The sequence below is a fragment of the Astyanax mexicanus genome, chromosome 3 (assembly GCF_023375975.1).
Source record: "Astyanax mexicanus isolate ESR-SI-001 chromosome 3, AstMex3_surface, whole genome shotgun sequence".
Lineage (NCBI taxonomy): Eukaryota > Metazoa > Chordata > Actinopteri > Characiformes > Acestrorhamphidae > Astyanax > Astyanax mexicanus.
This window is the reverse complement of record NC_064410.1, coordinates 7,421,690-7,448,610: the sequence shown is the minus strand read 5'-3', so window position 1 is coordinate 7,448,610 and position 26,921 is coordinate 7,421,690. Positions and strand designations below refer to the sequence as shown.

The window sequence follows — 26,921 nt, the reverse complement described above, 5'->3', positions numbered from 1 at the left end:
AATAATAATAAGAATACGAATAATACTAGGGGTGGGTATTTTCATGAGAACAATACTCTTGGTGGGGCGGCACGGTGGCGCAGTGGTAGCACTTCCGCCTCACAGCAAGACGGCCTGGGTTCGATTCCCGGCTGCGGCGACCCGGGTCCTTCTGTGTGGAGTTTGCACGTTCTCCCCGTGTCTGCGTGGGTTTCCTCCGGGTGCTCCGGGTTCCTCCCACTGTCCAAAGACGGCACGTTAGGCTAATTGGATGTCAGATACAAATTGCCCCCTAGGTGTGAGTGTGTGAGTGAATGTGTCTGTGTGTCTGTCTGTGTCTGTCTGCCCTGCGATGGATTGGCGGCCTGTCCAGGGTGTATCCTGCCTTCTGCCCGATGCCTGCTGGGATAGGCTCCAGCACCCCCCCGCGACCCTTAATGGATAAAGCGGTTGATAATGACCTGACCTGACCAATACTCTTGGTCACATGACAAAACTTTGAATAAATAATAAAAAAAAAATCAATAATACACTACTGCAAGAAAATTATGTATTATTGCATATGATGTGATATGGCACACCCCTAACTAAGATATAAAAAAATACAAGACATTTTAGAGACATAAAGACATAAACTGTTGGAATTACGTATCCTTGCTTGGAATAATTTAATCGTTTTCCTCATTTTTTAACTTTTGTCTTCCTTCAGAGGAGCATTGCAGTCCAACTCTGTCTTCTCGATACAGTTTCTTTGATATTGAGTGTATATCTTACATTGAGTGTCTTACAGTGATGTGTGTCCACAGGCTTTTGTTTGATCAGCACTGTGGAAATCGAGTGTCAGTGTGGGGTTATGATGGCTGAATTAATTGATTGAACTCGGTAGAGATGCTTTATGACAGACACTGCTATTAAAACACGCCACTGTATATTTTCCTCAGCCGGGTTTGGTATTCTCTGCAGTCTAAGCACTTTCCTCCTGTACGTGTGGTTTGCGAGTGGCTGTGGGTTGGTGTTGGGGTGATCTCCTCTCGCTGTGTGACAGCGCAGTAACGTGTCCTCTGTGCTGGAAGTCAGACAGACAGCAGCGTGACGGATGACTGCGAGAATCCAAACCCCTGCCGTGTTCTCCTCAAGCCAGCACAAACAGCACAGGAGCTGGGGTCCCGCGGGACGGGCTCCGTAGGCACTGGGGTGGGTTTCGGGTGGTGAGGGGGCGTCTGAAGGGGGTGGGCAGGAAGCAGTTTATTTATTTAGTTGTTGTGTGGATAAGTGAAAGGAATTCCCCCGGGAGACGTCTGTAGCAGAGCCGTATGACTTAAACAGCTGAGGCACGTGTAAACTCTGTCGGCTCCTGATTCAGATCAGTGGGGGTGATTCATGTGAATCAGTGGAGATGACTCACTTGATTCAGTTAAGCTATGTTCTGCTATGTTGGCTCTTTAAAGCTCTATTATCTCTGTCTATAAGATAGCAGTATGATTGAACCCCAACAGTATAAGTGGCTGCATCTCCACAGAAGCTGCTGATTTATTTGACTTAATCACTCTGACTCAGTTCACTCAGAGTGTTTACAGTAGGTTTACTGAAGCAGTAAGGCTTTACCTGACTTGAATTAGTTTATTCATTGAAGAAGAGTCACTTAATTATTTTATTATTATTTATTTATTATTAGTATTATTTTGTTTGGTAAAGCTGGTTAAGTTGACTCTGTTGATTGAGTTAAGATCCTGCAGTAGCCTCATGAGAGTGAAGTGAAGCTGACTCTTTTTACTTCAGTGGTGTTGACTCATTTTGCTGAGTGAATTAGTGCAACTGATTCGGTTTATTCAGTGAAACTGATTCGGTTTATTTAATAAATCTGACTCAGTTAATTTAGTAAAGTTGACTTGATGGAGTTGAATCAGTTCATTCAGGTGAAGCTGAATCAGAATGTTGAGGGAAACTGACTCAATTTATTTGAAGAAGTTGACTCAGTTTATTTACTAAAGTTAACTTTGTAAGTGTATAAAGATAACTTTACCTCAGTTTATTTAAGGAAGTAGACTCAGTTTATTTAGTAAAGTTAAATTTGTAAGATTGTAAAGTTGACTTTAACTCAGTTTATTTAATGAAGTTGACTCAGTTTATTTAATGAAGTTGACTCAGTTAGTTTATTTAATGAAGTTGACTCAGTTTATTTAATGAAGTTGACTCAGTTAGTTTATTTAATGACGTTGACTCAGTTTATTTAATGACGTTGACTCAGTTAGTTTATTTAATGAGGTTGACTCAGTTTATTTAATGAAGTTGACTCAGTTAGTTTATTTAATGAAGTTGACTCAGTTTATTTAATGACGTTGACTCAGTTTATTTAATGAAGTTGACTCAGTTTATTTAATGAAGTTGACTCAGTTAGTTTATTTAATGAAGTTGACTCAGTTTATTTAATGACGTTGACTCAGTTAGTTTATTTAATGACGTTGACTCAGTTTATTTAATGACGTTGACTCAGTTAGTTTATTTAATGAGGTTGACTCAGTTTATTTAATGAAGTTGACTCAGTTAGTTTATTTAATGAGGTTGACTCAGTTTATTTAATGAAGTTGACTCAGTTTATTTAATGAAGTTGACTCAGTTTATTTAATGAAGTTGACTCAGTTAGTTTATTTAATGAAGTTGACTCAGTTTATTTAATGACGTTGACTCAGTTAGTTTATTTAATGACGTTGACTCAGTTTATTTAATGACGTTGACTCAGTTAGTTTATTTAATGACGTTGACTCAGTTTATTTAATGAAGTTGACTCAGTTAGTTTATTTAATGAAGTTGACTCAGTTAGTTTATTAAAATGAAGTTGACTCAGTTAGTTTATTTAATGAGGTTGACTCAGTTTATTTAATGAAGTTGACTCAGTTAGTTTATTAAAATGAAGTTGACTCAGTTAGTTTATTTAATGAGGTTGACTCAGTTTATTTAATGAAGTTGACTCAGTTAGTTTATTTAATGAAGTTGACTCAGTTTATTTAATGAAGTTGACTCAGTTAGTTTATTTAATGAAGTTGACTCAGTTAGTTTATTTAATGAAGTTGACTCAGTTAGTTTATTTAATGAAGTTGACTCAGTTTATTTAATGAAGTTGACTCAGTTAGTTTATTTAATGAAGTTGACTCAGTTTATTTAATGACGTTGACTCAGTTTATTTAATGAAGTTGACTCAGTTTATTTAATGACGTTGACTCAGTTAGTTTATTTAATGAAGTTGACTCAGTTTATTTAATGAAGTTGACTCAGTTAGTTTATTTAATGAAGTTGACTCAGTTAGTTTATTTAATGAAGTTGACTCAGTTAGTTTATTTAATGAAGTTGACTCAGTTTATTCAAAACAACTCACTCAGTATATTCAGTGAAACTGACTCAGCTTATTTAATGAAGCTGAATTAGTGTGTTGAGGGAAACTGACTCAGTCAGTTTATTTAGTAAAGCTGACTCTGTGTGTTTGTAAAACTGACTATTTATTCTATTTAATGAAGTTGGAGTTGAGATATTTTTTTTAATGAAACTGACTCAGATGATATTTTCTTAGGGAGTTTGTTTGGTTAAACTGATTCAGTGTGACTTGGTTTATTCAGTGAAGCTGACTCAGTTGACTCAGTGAACCTAAATCATGATTCAGTGAAGCTTAAGCCCATAAGCCCAGTTTTCCTCCAGTGTCGAGTGACAGAGTGAAATCTTTAGAGAGCCCCCCATGAAGAGATCAGACTTTGTTACAGCCTTCAGCACAAACTTCCACAGCAGGCTCCGGCTCCTCAGCGCTGTGTGTGTGTGTGTTTGTGTGTGTGTGTGGCAGAAGGTCACTCAAACAGGGTTAACCTGGAGTCATAAATTATAGCCTGCCTGCCTCTCTCTCTCTCTCTCTCTCTCTCTCTCTCTCTCTCTCTGTGCGCTTATGTGTGTGTGTGTGTCTGTGTGTGTGGGTGTGTGTGTGTGTGTGTGTGTGTGTGTGTGTAGCCACATACACACGTTAGTTGGTACCTGTATCTGTGGGTTTACCTGTAAGCAGATGTTATTGATGTCCTGCCAGCTTTGTGCTGAATATCTTTGTGCTGTGTGTGTTTGTGTGTGTTTTTGTGTGTGTGTGTGTGTGTGTGTGTGTGTGTGTGTGTGTGTGTGTGTGTGTGTGTGTGTTTCTGTGGCTTTAAGGGAGAGAATTTTTTCCATCACAGGCTTTTAGATTCACACTGCTGTTATTAGTGGATCCAGAGGTAATTATATACTGTCATACATAACCTACAGCCACAGAGAGAGAGAGAGACAGAGAGAGAGAGAGAGAGAAAGAGAGAGACAGAGAGGCTGAGAGACAGCATATGGAAACAAACAGGGGATTAAAAAAGGACAAAAAGGTTGAGAGAGGGAAAAACAGACAGAGGGACATTAAGAGGCATTAAGACAGAGGCAGACAGAGAGAGAGAAAGAAAGACAACAGAGGCAGAGAGAGAGAGAGAGACAAAAAATAAAAAAGAAGACACAGAAAGGACAAAGTACTGGACAGAAAAAGAAGGAAATAGAAAAAAGACAAAGATATACAGGCTTTGAGTAATTTAGAGACAGAGAGAAGAAAAGTGTAAAAAAATGAAGAAAGCGAGACAGAGGACAATGTAAGGACAAACAAGTGTAAAGACTGAAAGAGGGAAAAGGGGTAAAAGGGAGAAAAAAGAAAGTTTGAGTAATGAGTGAGAGACAAAGGACATAGAAAGGACGATCAAAGATAAATAGAAAGGAAAAAGAATCAAATATATAAATAGGTTCTCTTTAGGCATGTTCTTTTAGGCCTCTGATAGTTGCCATGACGACAGTGTGTGTTGGTCTGGTCTATCTAACGCTCCAGAAGAGAGAGAGAGAGAGAGAGAGAGAGAGAGAGAGAGAGAGAGAAATGTATCTCACCAAATATATGAGAGGGAGACAGTGAGCAGCACCCCCTGTTCCCGACCCGCACCTTTTCAAACCACACCCCAATGAAATCCCACCCACTTCTGATTAAACCCCACCCCACAAAACTCCATCCCCTTTGAAGCACACCTCAATAAACCCCAGCCTATGACAGTCCAGCCCCATAAACTCCACCCAACAATTATTAAACCCCACCCATTCTCAGTCAGTCAGCCCCCACCCCCCCACACTATTTAACACCATCCTTCCCCCTCAGACCCTTATAAAATAATATTTTTACCCTTTGCACTCCCTGTAAAACCACTGTAAATAAGAATGATAAAATGTGCCACTTCTTATTCAGCAGATGTTGTTTTATTTTATATATTTTAGTTCTTTCTTTGATTATTACCATAAAAGTGTTTATATTTTCTATTACTGTTATTATTATTTCTGTCAGTAATTCTGTAAATGCTGTTATTTCAGCAAGCGTGTTCAGTTTTACAGTTTATGTGCTTTGGCTGTTCTGTAGTGCAGATCAGACAGACCAATAAAAAGAGAGAGAGAGAGAGAGAGAGAGAGAGAGAGAGAGGAAAAAAAGAGTGAGGGAGTGAAGGAAAGTGAGGGAGAGAGTGAGTGTGAGAGAGAGAGAGAGAGAGAGAGAGAGAGAGAGGGAGTGAAGAGAGAGACAGAGAGTTAGGGAGAGTGAGAGAGAGTGAACAAGAGAGAGAGTGAGGGAGAGAGAGTGAAAAAGAGAGTGAAAAAGAGAGAAAGTGAGAGAGAGTGAGGAATAGTGAGGGATAGTGAGTGAGTGAAGGGGAGAGAGTGAAAAAGAGAGAGAGTGAGAGAGAGTGAAAGAGAGAGAGAGTGAGGAATAGTGAGGGATAGTAAGTGAGAGTGAGGGAGAGAGAGTGAAAAAGAGAGTGTGAGAGAAAGTGAGAGAGTGAAAAAGAGAGAGTGAGAGAGAGTGAAAAAGAGAGAGTGAGGAATAGTGAGTGAAAGTGAGGGAGAGAGAGTGAAAAAGAGAGAGAGTGAGGAATAGTGAGGGATAGTGAGTGAGAGAGAGAGAGTGAGAGAAAGTGAGAGAGAGTGAAAAAAAGAGTGAGGTATAGTGAGGGATAGTAAGAGAGAGTGAAAAAGAGAGAGAGAGTGAGGGAGAGAGAGTGAAAAAGAGAGAGAGTTAGTGAAAGTGAGGGAGAGAGAGTGAAAAAGAGAGAAAGAGAGGGGGAAAAAGAGAAAAAGTGAGAGAGAGTGAAAGAGAGAGAGTGAGGGAAAGTGAGTGAAAGTGAGGGAGAGTGAAAAAGAGAGAAAGAGAGGGGAAAAAAAGAGAGAGAGTGAGGGAGAGAAAGTGTGAGAGGGAGAGTGAGAGTGAAAGAGAAAAAAGAGAGTAAGAAAGAGAGAGTAAAAAAGCGAGAGAGAGGAAAAGAGAGAGTGAAGGAGAGTGGGGGAGAGTGAGAGAAAGAAAGAGAGTGAAAAAGCGAGAAAAAAGAGAGAGAGGGAGGTGAAAGAGTCTAATCCTCAGAAAGCTCATCTCTCTGTAGGTAATCGCTACCACCATGGGACACCTCATCTCTTGAAGTCTGCCTAGTACTTAGTCTGCTTCTTCCCCTGTGTGTGTGTGTGTGTGTGTGTGAGCTGTAGCTGTTTGAGGAATTCAGACACCTGGCCAGTTTGAGCTTTCCCTAAAACCACTGCCACACAGGTGGTGGGAAATATTTCTGTCAAAAAACAGTTTTTTAATGGACGATAAATTGTCCCAGGATTTATCGCGATAAACATTTTTATTGTGCATGTGTGTATATTGCTATCTTACACCCTATTAACAGTCTATTAACACTGAAAGTGTTGTGTGTGGTGGTCTGGTAGTGAGGTGTGTTCAGGTAAATATCTGGTGTGTTTCTATCTTGCCGGTATTTCCCATACAGGTGCGCCACTGACTGATTAAAACCCCGACAACAGTTAACAGTCAGCCACACAAATAAACGTGCTGCAGCGTGCAAATCCTGCTTTTACATCAACAATAAACAGAATAAAGAGTAAAATAACATTGCTGTTCCCTTAAATGAGCTGTTGACGAAGGCTGGATGTGGAGCGAAGTTGAGGTCGACAGTGAATGCTCACAACTAGGATAGGATACGATAATATAAGATAAAAAAAATCTTATAAAGTTACATTACAGACAGTAACCCTGTCCCTGTAGGAAAACAGAGACTTAATCATTTTCAATTGATCATTTACAATTAATTGCTCAGCCCTATAAAAAAACAATAAAAAACATGTATCTCCAAATCAGCAACTTATCAGAAGAGAAATTAAACCATCTTACCTTTCAATGAAAGTCAATGTGAAAAGAGTTTATTTAAGGTCATTTTGGAGACTTTCTATTGGTCCATTCATAAAGACATTTTAGACACAATGTAAGAAACAGTTTGTGAGTTCAAATTATCTAGTAGTAAACTAAAAATCGACAAAAATGTATGTGCAGTGCCTTGCAAAAGTATTCGGCACCCTTGAACTTTTCTACCTTTTGTCACGTTTCAGGCTTCAAACATAAAGATATGAAATTGTAATTCAATTGTAATATGTATTTTTTTTTTTTTGTAAAGAATCAACAACAAGTGGGACACAATCATGAAGTGGAACAAAATTAATTGGAAATTTTAAGCTTTTTTTTTTCTCTTTCTCTATCAGTTTTGCACATCAAGAGACTAAAATTTTTGCTCGTTCTTCCTTGTAAAACAGCTGGAGCTCAGTGAGGCTGGATAGAGAGCGTTGGTTTGTGAACAGCAGTTTTTTTTTTAGCTCTTTCCACAGATTCTCCATTGGATTCAGGTCTGGACTTTGACTTGGCCATTCTGACACTTGGATACGTTTATTTGTGAATCGTTCCATTGTAGATTTTGCTTCATGTTTTGGATCATTGTCTTGTTGGAAGATACAGTAAATCTCCGTCCCAGTTTCAGGTCTTCTGCAGACTCAAACAGGTTTTCTTCTGGAGTGGTCCTGTGTTTGGCTCCATCCATCTTTTCATCCATCAGTTCGAACCATCTTTCCTGTCCCTGCTGAAGAAAAGCAGATCCAAACCACCATGATGCTGCCACAACCATGTTTGACAGTGGGGATGATGTGTTCAGGGTAATGGGCAGTGTTACTTTTCAGCCACACAAAAAAGCACTTTGTATTTAGGCCAGAAAAGTTTAACTTTGGTCTGATCTGACCATAGAGCCTTCTTTCACATGTTTTCTGTACAAAAATAGCACCTTTTATGTCTTTCTTTCAACAATGGCTTTTTTTCTTGCCACTCTTTCGTAAAGCCCAGATTTGTGGAGTGGTCCTACTTCATATCTTGCAATACTTTTGCGAGGAACTGTACTTGTTTTTTATTGGACAGTGGTGTATATATACTGTAGCACAACACCAATGAGGGAGTAGAGATCTGTTTTTGGTCTCAGTCTTGGTGTTTAAGTGGTGTTTTAAGTGGTTAAATGTGTCCTCTTGAATTGTCTCTTTGATCCTCGTCCACTGCAGCAGTGTTGGGTCAGTTGAGCAGTTGATTAAGTTTCTGCACGTCTCTCCTCACACTTTCCCGGCCTCAGGAATCCCGTTTCATTCCTGACTCGTGTTTGAGTGGAGTTGTTGAGGTTGCTTGTGAATGGACTGAAACGGCACGTGGTCACATGGCGTGTGAAGGCGCTGTTGGCGTGGGGTGGGAGTTATATGGCCTGGTCTGGACTCTGCTGGAGGCCGCGGCGGTCACGGCGTCTGTCCAGAACTTCCAGGCAGCAGCGTGGCCTGGACAAACAGAGCCGTTCCCATTTAAAGAGGAGGGGAGCCAGTCATTCAGTTCTAGCCAATCAAATTACCACAGAGGCTTAACGTGGGGGGATTAAATTAATTCACTGCTGTGTCCAATTGCACACTGAAACTGTACCGAATCCAGGCTTCATTCCTGAATTCTGGCACCTGTACTTGAGTCTGTGTGGCCTGATATGATAAGTGTAATTGTAACAAAATGTGAAACTTATATATTATATCGATATATCACACACAGAGTGATCTATTTTAAGTGTTTATTTTCCTTTATTATTGAAAATTAGAGCTTACAGCCAATGAAAACCCAAAAATCAGTGTCTCAGAACATTAGAATATTATATAAGACCAATTGGTACTTTAAGCAGTGTGGCAGTGTTCCAATACCTGCTGGAAAATGAAATCCTCATATTCATAAAAGTTGTCCTATGCAGAGAGAAGCATGAAGTGCCATCACTGATTGTAGAAACTTCACACTTTAAAATGAAATGCAAAATTTACTGATAGTCAGTAATGGCTTTGGAGAGTCATGTCATCTGAGAGCATTTAAATAGCAGTGGCATGAAGTTACCCAAAAGCAGTGTGTAAGACTGGTGGAGGAGAACATGACGAGATGTGTGAAAACTGTGATTAAAAACCAGAGCTATTCTACAGAAATTTGGATTTTGGAACTCTTAAAACTTTATGAATATGAACTTGTTTACTTTGCATCATTTGAGGTCTGAAAACTCGAAAACTGCATCTTTTTTTTATTATTTTAGCCATTTTTATTTTTTTTGTAAAGAATCAACAACAAGTGGGACACAATCGTGAAGTGGAACAAAATGTATTGGAAATTTTAAACTTTTTTTTTTTTAGAAATAAAAAATTGAAAAGTGGGGCATGCAATATTATTCAGCCCCCTTGAGTTTATACTTAGTCGCTTGGGGTTTGTCTCTATCAGTTTTGCACATTGAGAGACTGAAATTTTTGCTCGTTCTTCCTTGTAAAACAGCTGGAGCTCAGTGAGGCTGGATAGAGAGCGTTGGTTTGTGAACAGCAGTTTTTTTTTTCAGCTCTTTCCACAGATTCTCGATTGGATTCAGGTCTGGACTTTGACTTGGCCATTCCGACACCTGGATACGTTTATTTGTGAACCGTTCCACTGTAGATTTTGCTTCATGTTTTGGATCATTGTCTTGTTGGAAGATACAGTAAATCTCCGTCCCAGTCTTAGGTCTTTTGCAGACTCCAACAGGTTTTCTTCTGGAAATAAATGCTTTCTGCAAATAAATGCTCTAAATGACAATATATATATATATATATATATTGGGAATTTGGGAAAAATGTTGCCTGTAGTTTATAGAATAAAACAACAATGTTCATTTTGCTCAAACATAAACCTATAAATAGCAAAATCAGAGAAACTGATTCAGAAACTGATGTGCTCTCTTAATTTTGTCCAGAGCTGTACATGTTCTGCTGGATTATCCCACAGTTGTGGAGGTAGCGGCACTGTGCTAACTCGTTAGCTGTTCTCTAACTCATTTCTTTGTGCTCATCATTATTAAAATCTCTTTATCTCTCTGTCTCTCTGTAGGGGAAGAAACTCGGGAGCTGGGTCCTCCACCCTCAGTGGACGAGGCAGCTAACACCCTGATGACGCGGCTGGGCTTCCTGCTCGGGGACAAAGTGACTGAGGGACCCGACAGAGTCCCGTACGGCATGGAGGAACAGGACGATATTCAGGTATCTCTCTCTCTCTCTCTCTCTCTCTTTACCTGAGGACTTTTATTATGAAGCCCACAATAGCAGTTTAGTCAACATGACTTGCAGCTAACTAACTGGTGATGAAGTCAACAACAAGTCTTCTCTTTTTCAATGCGTTTTCTTTATTTTCAAGACTGTTTACATTGTAGATTCTCACTGAAGCATTACAACTATGAATGAACACATGTGGAGTTTTATGTACTTAACAAAAAAAAAGGTGAAATAACTGAAAACATGTTTTTATATTCCAGTTTCTTCAAAATAGCCACCCTTTGCTCTGATTATTGCTTTGCACACTCTTTTGGCATCATTCTCTCAATGAGCTTCAAGAGGTGGCCACCTGAAATGGTTTTCCAACAGTCTTGAAGGAAGGAGAAGGAGTTCCCAGAGGTGTTTATTAGCACTTGTTGCGCCCTTTGCCTTCTTCACTCTGTGCTCCAGCTCACCCCAAACCATTTGGATTGGGTTCAGGTCCGGTGACTGTGGAGGACAGCTCATTTTTTGTTAAGTACATAAAACTCCACATCCCAAGGATATGACTGGAGCCCCAGCACTAATTGTTTTTTTATACTTCCTGGTTTTTATACTTCCTCTATCCTATTTTCCTAGTAAATATCTTATATTGGAAAAAAAAAACCTAAGTAATAAAGATGAGTGTCAAAATGAATAAGTAACAAGTATAAAAACTCCCAACATACAGGGGTGGGACAATGAAACTGAAACACCTGGTTTTAGACCACAATAATGTATTGTCCCGACGGACAGTTCTGGTGGAAACAGAAGAGTTGAGGTGCACATTAAATTCTGCCGTGATTTGATCAGCCGTGGTTTTATGTTTTTTGGATACAATCTGGGTTAGCACCCGAACATCCCTTTCAGACAGCTTTCTCTTACAGCGTCCACAGTTAATCCTGTTGGATGTGGTTCGTCCTTCTTGGTAGTATGCCGACATTACCCTGGATACCATGGCTCTTGATGCATCACAAAGACTTGCTGTCTTGGTCACAGATGCTCCAGCAAGACGTGCACCAACAATTTGTCCTCTTTTGAACTCTGGTGTGTCACCCATACTGTTATAGTGTGCATTGCAATATTTTGAGTACAACTGTGCTCTTACTTGTGCTATTGCTAATTGAACCTTCACACTCTTACTGCTCTTACTGGTGCAATAATGTGCAATTAATGAAGATTGGCCACCAGGATGGTCCATTTTAGCCATGATGAAACCTCCCACACTAAAATGACAGGAGTTTCAGTTTCATTGTCCAACTCCTGAATGTGGATTATGTTTATATTTCGTTCGAGTCATTAGTTATTGAGATCAGAATGACGAAATGTATCTGTCGGCTCGATGCTAGCTTACAATCAGCTTTAAGCTGTGATGCTAACAAGCACAGCGGCTAACTTTCGCTAGCAGTTTTTCCATTCTACTGTAATTTAATGGCTGATTTTTGGATATCAGAATGATGTAAGTAAAGTAAGTTCCGCTGTTTATATGATATGGGAATGATGTCTGTGTCTTACTCGAGTCTTCAGTTATGAAGGTATATATTGCAATAATATATAAAAAAAAAGTGAGAGTGAAGCGACACTACTGAGCATTCCTCTGGTTAAACGCTGTAAATCCAGCCGCTGGTTCATTCCTCTGGTAATTGTTTGCTGTTAGTTGGTGCTCTCTCTAAGAGGGGGGCTAGATCTGGACTGTTTAATTGGTGTGGCCACGGGAGGAGGAGTAGGAGGGCTATGGGAATGCAACTTGCCACAATTTAGCTCTGCTATATGATTCAATATTTTTCTACAGGTATATATATATACTAGTGCATCTCAAAAAATTAGAATATCATTGAAAAGTTTACTTTATTTCAGTAATTCAGCTCAAAATGTAAAACTCATATATATTATATAGCTGGATTACAGACAGAGTGATCTGTTGTAAGCGTATATTTCTTTTATTGTTGATGATTATGGATATGGAAATGTAAAATTTACTGATGATCAGTGATGGTTTGGAGAGACATGTCATCTGCTGGTGTTGATCCACTGTGTTTTATTATCAAGTCCGAAGTCAGTGCAGTGTTTTCCCAGAAACCCTTCCCTCTGCATCTGACAACTTTTATGGACTGGATTTGACTAGACTGGATTGGACTTAATTGGACTGGACTGGACTGGATTTGACTAGACTGGATTGGACTTAATTGGACTGGACTGGACTGGATTTTACTGGGCTGGATTGGACTAGACTGGACTGGATTTGACTAGACTGGACTGGACTGTATTGGACTGGACTGCACTGGACTGGACTGTATTGGACTAGACTGGACTGGACTGTATTGGACTGGACTGCACTGGACTGGACTGTATTGGACTAGATTGGACTGGACTGGATTGGACTGGACTGCACTGGACTGGACTGTATTGGACTAGACTGGACTGGACTGTATTGGACTGGACTGCACTGGACTGGACTGTATTGGACTAGATTGGACTGGACTGGATTGGACTGGACTGCACTGGACTGGACTGTATTGGACTAGACTGGACTGGACTGTATTGGACTGGACTGCACTGGACTGGACTGTATTGGACTAGATTGGACTGGACTGGATTGGACTGGACTGCACTGGACTGGACTGTATTGGACTAGACTGGACTGGACTGTATTGGACTGGACTGCACTGGACTGGACTGTATTGGACTAGATTGGACTGGACTGGATTGGACTGGACTGCACTGGTGTGCTGAGTGGAGCTGCAGGAGGTTTTTCAGACCACAGCATTGCTGGAGTGGAGGAGGGGCCACTGTACTCTACTCTCTGAATGATGTCACCATTAATGCACACTTCACTTCACCGCAGACTACACACACACACACACACACACACACACACACACACACACACACACAGAGCTATAAGCGAACTCACTGAACTCCCCATATCTCTCTGTCTCTCCTTCCTTTTTTTGTTGCATTTACTTCATTTTTTTCTCCTTGTCCTGAATCGATCTGTCTCTCTCTTTCTCTCTCTTCACTCTCCATCCTTTTTCTTTATCTCTTTCTGTTCTGCTCTGTTCTTTTTTTGAAATATTTCAGAATTTCAAGTTCAAACTTTTACTCCTTACTTTCTTTTGCTTTCTTTCTTTCTATCCTTATTTTCTCTTTACTTTCATTCCTTCTTTTATAGATCTCTCCCATTCAGTTTTTAGCATTCTGTTTATAATTTATTATACAATCTCTCTCTCTCTCTCTCTCTCTCTCTCTCTCTCTTTCTCTCTATCTCTCTCTCTTTCTCTCTCTCTTTCTCTTTCTATTTTCTATTTTCCCACTACAATTTTTGTGTTCTTCCACTGTCCATCTACAGCTCTCTGTCCCTCACTTTCATTATGTCCCTCTATCTTCTTTTCTCTCTCTCTCTCTCTCTCTCTCTCTCTCTCTCTCTCTGTCACTCTCTTTCTTCATGTTGCTCTGTTTCTCTGTCCTTCTCTTTCTTTGTCTCCCTCTTTCTCTTTCTTTATCTATCTATCTCTCATTTTCTCTTTCTTCTTGTCTTTATTTCTCTCTCTTTCTCTCTCTGTTCCCTCCGTTCTCTCTCTTTCTCTCTGTTCTCTCTCTATTTCTCTCTGTTCTTCTCTCTGTTCCCTCCATATTCTCTCTCTCTCTCTCTCTCTCTCTCTGTTCTCAGTTCAGTTCAGTTTGCTTTATTAACATGTCAAAATTACATTTGTATTTTCAAAGCATTACAGGCAAACAGTACAGATATAGACTAATGGGTACAAAATAACAACATACAAATATATATATATATATATATATATACATACACATATACACATATACACACAGCTATACACATATACATACATACAATCTGATTTTTAAAAAAAGGAAATGTAATAAAAAAAAAAACTAAGTTCTCTCTCCTCTCTATGTTCTCTGTGTTCTCTGAGTGTGTGTGATGTGTTGGGTGTTAGTGGAGGTGGAGGGGACTCTGCAGTGTGCTGGAGGTGAATATGTTAATGGGTCAGTGTTCAGTAGTGTAGCTCATATTTCAGTAGGTCAGTTACAGTTTATTCAGTGATATAATGTACAGAGTTACAGTGGAAAAATCCATGCAGCCCATAAAAGGAGAGCGCTGTGCAGAGTGTGCAGAACTCCGAACTCAGCAGTGTATCGCTTCCAGCCTGTCAGCACTTTCTAACCCAGAGTGTGTGGGAAAGAATGACTCTGCTGTAACCCCTGCGCCACACAGTGTGTGTGTGTGTGTGTGTGTGGACTTGAGGTTGAGGTCATGCCAAGCGCCTGAAGTATTTTACAGTACTGTACACAAGCGGTACTGAAGCAGAGCTGACCTGTTTTTACCCCATTTTTATCCTAAATTTAGCAGAGCCAATTACCCCATCCATTTTTATAGGACTCCATATCCTATCACTAGCAATTTTCCTGACACTAACAGGGTGAAGACAAGCACACGCCCCCTCTGATACCTCAGCATCATTGGGTAACCATTGCTCAGAGGAAAGCACCATATCTCCAGCTCTGATACATCAGCTAACAGACGCCTGTGCTGACCAGCAGTACATTAGGAGCAATGTGGAGAAAGAATGCCATCTACTCACTAGGGGTGTCAAAATTTCAATATTTTACCGGAATCGATCGATATTATGTCATGCTCTCCATCCCTCCCTCTAAGCTACACAAGCACGCGCACGCTACGCAAATGGCGCAGCACACTGTAGCCGACGCCACGGACATTGTGACTGCTCAAAGAGCAGCCCTTTCTCCAGAGAATGTGGACATTCTCATCTTCTTAAAGAAAAACTTGAAAAAATAAAAATAACAGTTGTTTTGTCTAGCCTCAAATATGTTAATAGTTATAAAGTTAATAATATAGATGAAGTTAATAATATATCTTTGTTTAAGAAAAAATAACTTGTCTACAGACAACATTTCTCCCAAATTCTAAATATAAATATTGTCATTTAGAGCATTTATTTGCAGAAAATGAAAAATGCATCTTTTCATGCATCTTGGCATCATGTTCTCCTCCACCAGTCTTACACACTGCTTTTGGATAACTTTATGCTACTCACTCCTGATGCAAAAATTCAAGCAGTTCAGTTTGTTTTAATGGCTTGTGATCATCCATCTTCCTCTTGATTATATTCCAGAGGTTTTCAAAGAAACTCATCATGTTTAAGTGATCTCTTATTGTTTTCCAGAGCTGTAGAGTATTATATATTGCAGTATTGTGATATATTCATTATTGTGGGCAATGTATCATAATAATAATAACCTATATTGAGATGCCCTGTGTCAAAACCATTGAAAAAATCCTAACTGGACAGACATGTATCTTTTAATTAACAGAAATCACTATAATACATCTGAATCCGGGAAGGTCATTAAGGTTTCCTCACTGGTTTTAAGGTTTCTTAACTTCATCTGTTATCTCCCTCTCTTTCTTTTCTGCAGGCCATCTCCATGACCCAGAGGATCAGCCCATGCTCCAGCCTGGCCAGCAGTTCAGCGTCGCCCCCTCCTGGCAGCCCCTGCTCCACCCTACCCCCTGGAGCTCCGGGCAGCATGGGGGCTTATGGCTCCATCACCAGCCCCACATCCACACTGGAGAGCAGAGACAGCGGCATCATCGGTGAGAAAACAGCTCAGAGGGTGAAGTGATGTAATGACAAAAAACTGAATCACCAGCTTAAACCAGCGTGTGTTTGGTTTTAGACACTGGCATTCTGGTTAGCCATCACCAGGCCAGTGTAAACCAGCATGTGTTGGGTTTTAGATACTGGCATTCTGGTTAGCCATCACCAGGCCAGTGTATACCAGAATGTGTTGGGTTTTAGATACTGGCATTCTGGTTAGCCATCACCAGGCCAGTGTATACCAGCATGTGTTGGGTTTTAGACACTGGTATGCTCGTCAAATAGCACCAGGCCAGTGTAAACCAGTGTTGGGTTTTAGATACTGATATGTTGTTCAAATAGCACCAAGCCAGAATAAACCAGCATCTGTTGGGTTCCAGCCACTGGCATGCTGGTTGCCCATCACCAGGCCAGTGTAAACCAGTATGTGTTGGGTTTTTGACAACAATTGAATAGCACCAAGCCATCATAGACCAGCCTATATTGGGTTTTAGACACTGGTGTGCTGGTCAAATTGCACCAGACCAGAATAAACCAGCGTGTGTTGGCTTTTAGCCACTGGCACGCTAGTTAACCATCACCAGGCCAGTGTAAACCAGCATGTGTTGGGCTTTAGACACTGGTATGTTGGTCAAATAGCACCAGGCCAGTGTTAACCAGTGTGTGTTGGGTTTCAGAAACTGGTGTAAATAGCACCAGGCCTGAATAAACCAGCGTGTGTTGGGTTTTTTGATATTGGTATGTTGGTCAAATAGCACCAAGCCACCAGACACCAGTATGTTTTGGGTTTTTTGACAATAATATGGTAGTCAGATAGCAGCCAACCCAGCATACACCTGCATGTGTTGGTTTTTTACAATAATATGGTAGCACCAAGCCAACATACACCAGTATGTGTTAGGTTTTAGAGAGTGGTATGCTGGTCAAATAGCACCAGGCCAGTGTAAACCAGCGTGTGTTGGGTCATAGACACTGGTATGCCATTCAAATAGCACCAGGCCAGAATAAACCCCATCGTCTGTTGGGTTTCAGCCACTGGTATGCTGGTTAACCATCACCAGGCCAGTGTAAACCAGCATGTGTTGGGTTTTAGACACTGCTATGATGGTCAAATAGCTCTAAGCCAGCATACACCAGCATATGTTGGGTTTTTGACATTAATAGAGTAGTCAAATAGCACCAAACCAGCATACACCAGCGTATGTTGGGTTTCAGCCACTGGCATGTTGGTTATCCATCACCAGGCTATTCTAAACCAGCATATGTTGGGTTTTAGACAGTGGTATGCTGATCAAATAACACCAGGCCACTGTAAACCAACATGTGTTGGGTTTTAGACAGTGGTATGCTGGACAATCATCACCAGACCAACATACACCAGAATGGTTTGGGTTTTAATACTATCAGGCCTGGATAAACCAGCTTATGTTGGGTTTTCTGACTATAAAAGGGTAGTCAAATAGTACCAAACCTGAGTAAGTCAGCATGTGTTGGGTTTCAGACCCATTCAAAGTGCCATATCTTGTTCCATGCTGGTCTAAAGCTGTTTTTACTGGTTTATACAGGTCTATATTCATATAATTATGTTGATTATTATCATTTTGAACTAGCATATTTATTATGTTGGATTTTATTTAGCTTATGAAGGTTTTTCCTCCTCCTACTTCATTTTCCCGGATGGGTTGGGTTGTACAAGCTTCTGATACATGTGCAGCTGTGGTTTCTGAAGCTGTGTGACACACTGTTATCTAGCTAAATCAGAAGCAGCAGCAGCTCTCTTGAAGACTGACTGTTGTACATATTTTTATCCCACTTTTTTATTGTGCAGTTAGTGTTTTTTATTGCAGATTTTCAGTTTCTTCAAAAACTATTGCATTAAAAGTCATTTTATTGTCAGCTAGAGGGTCACACCCTGCCCGGTATTTTTGGAACTTGGATTTAAGAAGCTTTATATGATGAATACACACAAAGAGTCCAGTCTAAAGAGATGGTCATGCTGTGATTTAACATTTTCTGGCTTAAGCTTCTGGGCCCATTTTTTTTCCACCCAAAAATGCATAGTATTAATGCTTGTGTAGTATTAACAGGGAGAGGAAGTGTTTATTGATGTGTTGTAATACTCACTTAATTATTATATTAATTATTTATTTATATTATATTTATTTATTTAACAGTGGGAATTCTACTCAAATCTTGGGAAACCCAACCCTGAAGAGTCATTACTTAAAATAATACAAATAATTAGATTTAAAATAACATTTTACACACATTTCCTGACTGCATACGATGTCTGAATAGCACTTAATGTACATTTTGTGTATTAAGTAAAATGCACAATTACTATGACTGTAATGTATGTGTTTTTAAATTAGAATTATTTTATATTTTAATTGTGTTTACATGGCATTTAATCAGTTTAAAAGTATTCAATTTTTAATTTGTAAATTGGAACTTGTGAGGTTGTGAAATTTGCTGTTTAGAAAAAATAAATTTGCTGCTTTAAAAGATGCAGAAAGTAATTAACCTGAGTATCAGTGAGAAGGCTCTGTGATTGGTGGTTGTGAGATCAACAAATAAGTTTTAATTTATGGATCTAATATTTAAAATATATTATTTTTTTCAACAGCAAAATTAAAAAAAAAAAGTTACACTTTTAACTGTATTAAAAGTTTAACTTTTTTTTTTTAATTTTGCTGTTGAAAAAAAAAATATATATATATATATATATATATATATATATATATATATATAAAATAATAGATCCATAAATTTAAACCTCTTTGTTGATCTCACAACCACCAATCACAGAGCTTTCTCACTGATACTCAGGTTAATTACTTTCTGCATCTTATGTTTTTAAGCTCCATCCTGAAGCCCTCCCCTCTTGTTCCTCTCTCCTGCAGCTACTCTCACCAGTTACTCGGAGAACGCGGATCGGGGAGGGAAACACGGCGAGAGTTCGCGAGGCAGCCTCAAACTGTGGCAGACTCAGAAAACAGCGGGAACCGACTCCTTCCTCTACAGAGTGGACGAAAACATGGCCGCCTCCACCTACAGCCTCAACAAGATCCCAGAGAGGAGCCTGGAACACTCCGCCTCCCACTCCGCCCACTCCATCCCCCTCTACCTCATGCCCCGCCCCAATTCTGTGGCTGGTGAGTAGCCTTGTCCTGATCTGATTGGTTCAGCTCTGTAGGCAGTACTGTACTGAAGGGCCCCGAGGTTATGGGTTCGATATCCGGGTTCATTAAGCTGAGCAGTGCGCTCTAGGGGGCGCTAAAGCACGGCTCATTTATCGCTCTGACTCTGATCTACTCACTCTTCATAATGTCGCCAGCACATCCTCTCTAACCTCTACCTGTTTCCTACTGTCTCTCTCTTTCTCTCTCTCTCTTTCTCTCTCACTGTGTCCATCACTTATGTTCTTTCTCTGCCTTTTTTTTTCTATTTTTTTTTCTCTTCATCTCTCTATTTTTATCTTCCTATAATACACACACAGCTCTGGAAAAAATAAGAGACCACTTAAAAATGATGAGTTTCTTTGATTTTTACCAAATTGAAAACAATCAAGAAGAAGATAGGAGTGCAGAGCATAAAGTTATCCAAAAAAAAGCAGTGTGTAAGACTGGTGGAGGAGAAACTGTGATTAAAAACCAGGGCTATTCCACCAAATATTGGTTTCTGAACTCTTAAAACTTGTTTATGAATATGAACTTGTTTTCTTTGGATTATTTGAGGTCTGAAACTACTGCATCTTTTTTGTAATTTCAACCATTTCTTATTTTCTGCAAATAAATGCTCTAAATGACAATATTTTTATTATGAATTTGGGAGAAATGTTGTCTGTAGTTTATAGAATAAAACAACAATGTTAATTTTACTCAAACATATATTTATAAATAGCAAAATCAGAGAAACTGATTCAGAAACTGAAGAGGTCTCTTAATATTTTCCAGAGCTGTATTTGCATACATTTTTTTAGCAAATTAATAATTTTATGCATTTTGGCCCTAAAGTCGTGTCGTTAAGTTTTTATAATTTTTTATTTGTTTATCTGTTTTATTTGTTAACACAGCATCACTACTGCTCACATGTTTAGAGACTAGATTACTTATTATTTCTATTAAAATATTAAATATGGATGTTACATTTACATTTTTACATTTAAATTCAATATTAAAAGTTTCTGTGGTAAAAATTAAAAATTATTTTATGTAAATATAAATTCCATTTTTGTTACACTTTGTAGCCTTCTCTTACTCTTTCTGTCCTCTACTCCTCACTGTCTCCTCCACTCTCTCTCTCTCTCTCTCTTTCTTTCTACCCTCTCTATTGCTCATCCTTTTCAACCCCTTTTCTTTCATTCCTTTCTAACTATCTCTTTCTATATCTATACTATATCATTCTCTTTTTTCTTTTTTTGTTACCTTATTCAACTTCGTCTCTTTTTTTCTCTCTATTCTTTCTTTCTTTTTCATTTCACTGTACCTTTCTTTTAAATTCTAGTCTTATTTTCTCTGTCTCCCACACACAAACACACACCCACTCTGTCCTTTCTTTTCCCTTTTCCCTCTTTAGTCATGTATGTGTGTGTGCTTGTGTGTGCTTGTGTGTGTGTGTGTGTGTGTGTGTGTGTGTGCTAAGAGTTTGCTTCTCTTCGTAGCACAAACACTCTCTGACAGCACTACATTAGCGCAGCATATGGGCCCTTTGTCCTTACTCTGTGTGTGTGTGCATGAGTTTGTGTGTGTGTGTGTGTGTGTGTGTGTGTGTGTGTGTGCGCGCGTCTGCAGCTTCACAGTGTGTGTTTTATGGCCTGCTGAGGCTCCGCAGGGTGTGTCCCACATGCTGTGGAGGACATAGGCCGCCTATGTAGGGAGCTATTTAAAGACGACTTGGTGAAGTAGAGCAGTGGTTGATCAGGGGGAAAGATCAGAATCAGGTCATTCTTCATTATAAAGGTTCTGTGCAGTGCTGGAAAGGGTTCCTTAAAGCACCACTAGGTAGGATTTCCTTGTGTTTGTGCCGGAGCTCCTCTGAGCTCAAACCAGACTCTGTAAGTTTTCCGAGGCGGCCGCGACCAACGCTCGCGAGAACTGCGACCTGCTTTCCGACCTTTAGTTCTAACAGTTCTACAAAGACTACTGTTTCATTCTTTACAAACTAACATACAGACACTCTGGCAGAAGCTGGAAAGAGACCGAACATGTCTGTGAAAGCCAGAAAACGAGAAAGAGAAACTAATCCGCCTGAAACATTTATTACACTCTGCAACTGTAGGGGGAGCCCACGAGCACAAAATCTCAATCCTACCTAGTGGAGCTTTAACTCATTTAACACTTTTATTTAGAACAGTTTTCATTATAACAGGCATCGCTGTGGATCTTGATAAAGCATTATGTGAATAAACTCAACATCTATTAAGCTTTATGAAGCAGGTCTTAATAATAATGTTAAGAAAAGCAAATACAAATCTATTATAATGCATTATATCGCTTTGTGATATAAAGCTTTATACTGTGGTGTTATAACGTTTAACGTTTGAGCTTATAAACATTTATGTATAGTTAGAAAGGCTAATGTCAAGTGTTAGAAAGCATTATAAATGGTTTATGAAGCTTTATGAATGCATTTATAATGCTTTAGAGATACCTGATTCATAGAAAGTATTACTCTTCATTTCACTTATCAAATATCACTGTATTCGTCTGTTATATGATACTTTTACCTGAAATTGCTGATCCGAACAACCAATGATTTATAAAAGACAACCAAACCTTTTCATTCCACTCTATCTGCCTGAGACACAGCTGTATGCTGAGTTTTTTTTTTTTATTATTGATAAGTGCAGAATCCAAAATCCAGTCGGAGTGAATCCAGATGCAGACCTTATAGCATGAAGCACATGGTAAAGCAGCGGGTAAACAAGTTCACAGATGTATCAGATCTTCACAGTTCAGACCACTTTAGAAACATATCATGAGCATAACCATCAAACCAACTAAACCCCGCCCTCTGAGCTGCACCTCACCTCATAAAAGCTCTCAACCTTGTGAGGACATACAGGGCTGGCCCTCAGCCAAGAGCCCAGGCTATAATGTGCAGCAGGGCCTCCTGGACAAGCTCCGCCATGGGGACCAAGGGCCCTGTGATGCAGCGGACAAGTCATAAATTCAACGACAAGGTGACGCCATGAGCACTGCACTGCAGAGAGAAAGAGAAAGAGAGAGAAATAGTGCATGTCCAAAAGTTTGTGGACACTAACTGATGTGGAAATCTCGATGTTAGACACATTTCTGGAAACATATAAGATACAACTTAAAAATGATGAGTTTCTCTGATTTTACCAAATTAAAAAAACTCTGGAAAAACTATAATCAAGAGGAAGATGGATGATCACAAGCCATCAAACCAAACTGAACTGTTTGAATTTTTGCACCAGGAGTAAAGGCATAAAGTTATCCAAAAGCAGTGTGTAAGACTGGTGGAGGAGAACATGATGCCAAGAAGCATAAAAAAAAAACTGTGATTAAAAACGAGGATTATTCCACCAAATAATGATTTCTAAACTCTTCAAACTTCATGAATATGAACTTGTTTTCTGTACATTATTTAAAGTCTAAAAGCTCTGGAACTTTTTTTGTTATTTCATATCTATACTGGTTGTCTAGCTTGGTCAGGTTGATCATATTTGTTGTGTAAGCTTGGACAGGTTGGTCATACTGGTTATCTTGCTTCATCGGGTTAGTTGTGCTGGTTGTCTGGCTTGATCAAATTGGTTCATACTGGTTGCCTAGCTTGGTCAGGATGGATATACTGGTTGTCTAGCTTGGTCAGGATGGATATACTGGTTGTCTAGCTTGGTCAGGATGGATATACTGCTTGTCTAGCTTGGTCAGGATGGATATACTGCTTGTCTAGCTTGGTCAGGATGGATATACTGGTTGTCTAGCTTGGTCAGGATGGACATGCTGGTTGCCTAGCTTGGTCAGGATGGACATACTGGTTGTCTGGCTTGGTCAAATTGGTACATACTGGTTGTATAGCCTGATCAGGTTGGTTATGCTGGTTGTCTAGTTTGATCAGGTTGGGCATACTGGTTGACTAGCCTGATCAGTCAGGTTGATCATATAGGTTGTCTAGCTTTGTCTGATAGGTCAAACTGGTTGTCTAGCTTGGTCAGGTTCATCATACTGATTGTCTAGCTTGGTCAGATTGATCATACTGGTTGTCTAGCTTGGTCAGATTGATCATAGTTGTTGTCTAGCTTGGTCAGGTTGGTCATACTGGTTGTAAAGCTTGGATAAGTTGGTCGTTCTGGTAGTCTAGCTTGGTCAGTTTGGTTATACTGGTTGTCTAACTTGATCAAAATGGTCATACTGGTTGTGTAGCTTGGTCAAGTTAATAAAGCTGGTTGTCTAGCTTGGTCAGATTGATCATACTGGTTTTCTAGCTTGATCAGCCTGGTTGTCTACCTTGGTCAGGTTGATAATACTGGTTGTCTAGCTTTGTCAGATTGATCATACTGGTTTTCTAGCTTGATTAGTCTGATTGTCTAGCTTGGTCAGTTTGGTTATACTGGTTGTCTAGCTTGGTCAGATTGATCATACTGGTTTTCTAGCTTGATCAGATTGATCATATTGGTAGTGTAGCTTGGTCAGGTTGACCACCATGCTAAAACCATCACAACTCAAAAACAAGGGTTTCCTCAGGGTTGTTTAGGCTGATTAACTGAATGTAATGTACAAGGGATTTTGGTGGATTGTGAAGCTGTTCGCATAAATCAAACAAAAGAGCTGTGTTAAACCTCCCCTACCCATCAGTATTGCAGAAGCTAGCAATATACTGCTCAGCTCTATTATTAGGATGTGATATGTGCACTATTGTTGTTCATGAATGTGTGTGTGTGTTTATGAGTGTGTGTGTGTGTGTGTGAGTGTGTGTTTGTGTTATGTGTGGGAGCAGTGCAGCGAGAGTGATGCTGCAGGGATGAAGGAGGAGGAAGAGGAGGAGTGATTTGATTCCTGCTGTCAGCTTCATGCTTGTGTTCCTGTGAAATGAACTGCAGTGAATACACACACTCCGCTCAGACGGAGCTGCTGCTGCTGCTGCTGCTGCTGACACACCCCACTCTGTCTCCGCACGTGTGCGCGCGCGTGTGTGTGTGCGCGTGTGTGTGTGTGTGTGTGTGTGTATCGTCACCTCTTCCTCACATTCACAGAGGGGAAGGAGCGCCACACATACTCTTTCTCTCTTTCTCACACAAACACACACTCATAAATGCACAACCACACATACACACACACACACTCATAAATACACACACATAGACACAAAAGCTTGCGTGTGCTTTCCGGAGAGGAAGGAAGGGATACTGTGTTGTGTTGGTCAGTGCCTTGACCAGCATACTCACACACACACACACACACACACACTTAGCTCAGCTGTTTAGAGGCACTGCATTCTGCTATATTCTGCCTTCACCTTCATCACTTACTCCTCATCCTCACTATCTCTTAATCCTCAGTGGTCGCTGCTGTATTCAGGACGGTAGGGAAAATGCTACGCTACACCGAACACAGTTAGAAACCTGCTAAATCCTGTGTTTTTAGATGTGTGTGTGTGTATGTGTGTGTGTGTGTGTGTGTGTTCTGACGGTTCTCGGGGTCTGGGTGTCTATAAGAGGGTAGCAAAGCTTTAGAAGTGTTGGGAAGTGTATTTTCGGACCTACAGAGCTTAAAGAACCTTACCGTTTAGTTCTTAACCTCTTGAGACCCAGTGTCCTCATATGTGGACATTACATATATGTTTCTCTGATTCTGAATTTTTTTAAATGTTGACCATTTGGCGTCATTTAGAGACACCGCTCGTACCATCCAGTGGTCACATGACAACATCACGCACGTTGAAAACAAGATAGCGGGAATCCCAATCGACAGTTTCCACAGCCAGTCCAAACAGAAACACAGGCCATGTAAAAAAATCTCATCCAGTTTTTGCATTTGAAGCTAAAATTTTGTTTTTGGACTAATTGGGTCCTTCTGATCCCTAAATCTAACTTTTAACTACTGTCCCCATGTAAGCAAAAATTACTTCCTGTACACAGATTCAGTTTTGTACTTGTTAGATCCTACTAATCCCAAATAGCTAAAATTAATTAAAACGAACATCAAGCCAAAATTCGGGTCTCAGGAGGTTAATGCTAAATGTGAAGCCAAAATTATTCAAATTATTGCCATATTAGGAAAAAGAAGAAATGTTGCACAAGATAAACCTGATATATTGTGAGCTGTGAGATCTGTGCTGAGTTTTTGAGCCTGAAATGAACTAAAATACAACCAAATCGGTTCCAAAAACAGCATTAATCATCTGTGTGACTGTATAAGAAGCCTATTATCAAAAAAACCTGTATTGAGACACAGAAAACTGAATCTGAACAGAAAATCAGAAAAAAAAAAACAGAAAAGTGTAAAACTTAAAACTATAAAACTGTATCTGGTGTGATAATGATAATTACTTCTAGCCATTTAAAGTTTAGAGTTCTAGTAGTGTGTTAGCATGAAGTAGAAGTTAGCAGTACACCTGAACATACAAGTCGCAAAGTGATGTTTTTTTTTAGATTAAATATGATTGGTTGATTCCTCTATCAGTGATTTGGTAGAGTCTTTAGTTGTACCATTAAAGTCCCAGCCAATGGGAGACCTTGCTTTGGCGTTATCTATAGTATATTGGCCACCCTGATAATTAAAAACGGATCATTTTTATGATTTTCTTTTATAAATCATTGGTTGTTCGGAGCAGCAATTGCAGTTAAATATATCATATAGCAGATGAACTCAGAGATATTTGAGAAGGGAAATGAAATTTATAGGATTTACAGAAAGTGCGCAATAATTCTTCAAACAAAATTAGGCAGGTGCATAAATTTGGGCACCCTTGCTGACTGGTGGCTCCCATGATGCCATTCTTCAGGGAAGATGCAAAAAGGAGAACAACTTTTTCTAATGTGGCAATTGGCCACATTAACCCTTTCTCATAACTGGATTCACCTCTGTATGTAGGTCAAGGATCAGTAAGCTTACTAAACAAATTTGTTTTTTTTTTCAGATCAATCAATAAACGACAAGCGTGCCCAAATTTATTCACCTGCTTAATTTTCTTTAAAGAATTATTGCACACTTTATGTAAATCCTATAAACTTCTTTATTTTACTTCTCAGATATCAATGTGTTCATCTCTGCTATATATATATATATATATATATATATATATATTTAAAATGGCAGTCTGTATTATTTTTTTTTTCTAAACTGAAAGAGCAGAAGCATTTCTGAGTTAAGAAAAAGAGATAAAATATTGTGTTTAATGGTACCAGTGTGCTGGAACAGCCATTTCTACTAAACCTAATATTCATTAATTCTAAAAACTGGGCTGTCGGGTCGCTTTTCGTGAGAGTTCTTCTGGCCGGCTCAGTTTTACTGAATGCAAAAGGCTGGCGGAGCAATGGAGACTTCAGAAGAGGAAACTCAGAGCTCAGTAGCTCATTCACTCATAGGAAAACCAAAGCTCTCTCTCTCTCTCTCTGTCTGTCTGAACATAACCTGGAATCAGATTCATCCGCTCTGAAAGAAGACCGCATCACACCCGCCCAGTTTAAAATGATTCTCCCGCATGCTCGGTGCAATTACCCATTCTCACCAGAGAGGGCACTAAATCCCCCAAATCCTAAAAGTTATGGATATCAGCTTTAACTGAAATTGCTGATCCGAACAGCCAATGATTTATAAAGGAAAACTTTATTATACCAAACTTTTTCATTCCACT

General features: G+C 39.6%; 1 protein-coding gene across 3 annotated transcripts in view; it reads left to right on the top strand.

Moving 5' to 3' along the window:
- tanc2a (tetratricopeptide repeat, ankyrin repeat and coiled-coil containing 2a) overlaps nucleotides 1–26,921 on the top strand; it is a 251,531-nt gene that overhangs the window by 190,075 nt on the left and 34,535 nt on the right. For all 3 annotated transcript variants that reach the window (XM_049476082.1, XM_049476083.1, XM_049476084.1), the window contains 3 exons: nucleotides 10,277–10,425; nucleotides 15,916–16,093; nucleotides 19,001–19,252. In XM_049476082.1, coding sequence (XP_049332039.1) covers nucleotides 10,277–10,425; nucleotides 15,916–16,093; nucleotides 19,001–19,252 — 579 coding nt within the window. The remainder of the gene's footprint in view (nucleotides 1–10,276; nucleotides 10,426–15,915; nucleotides 16,094–19,000; nucleotides 19,253–26,921) is intronic.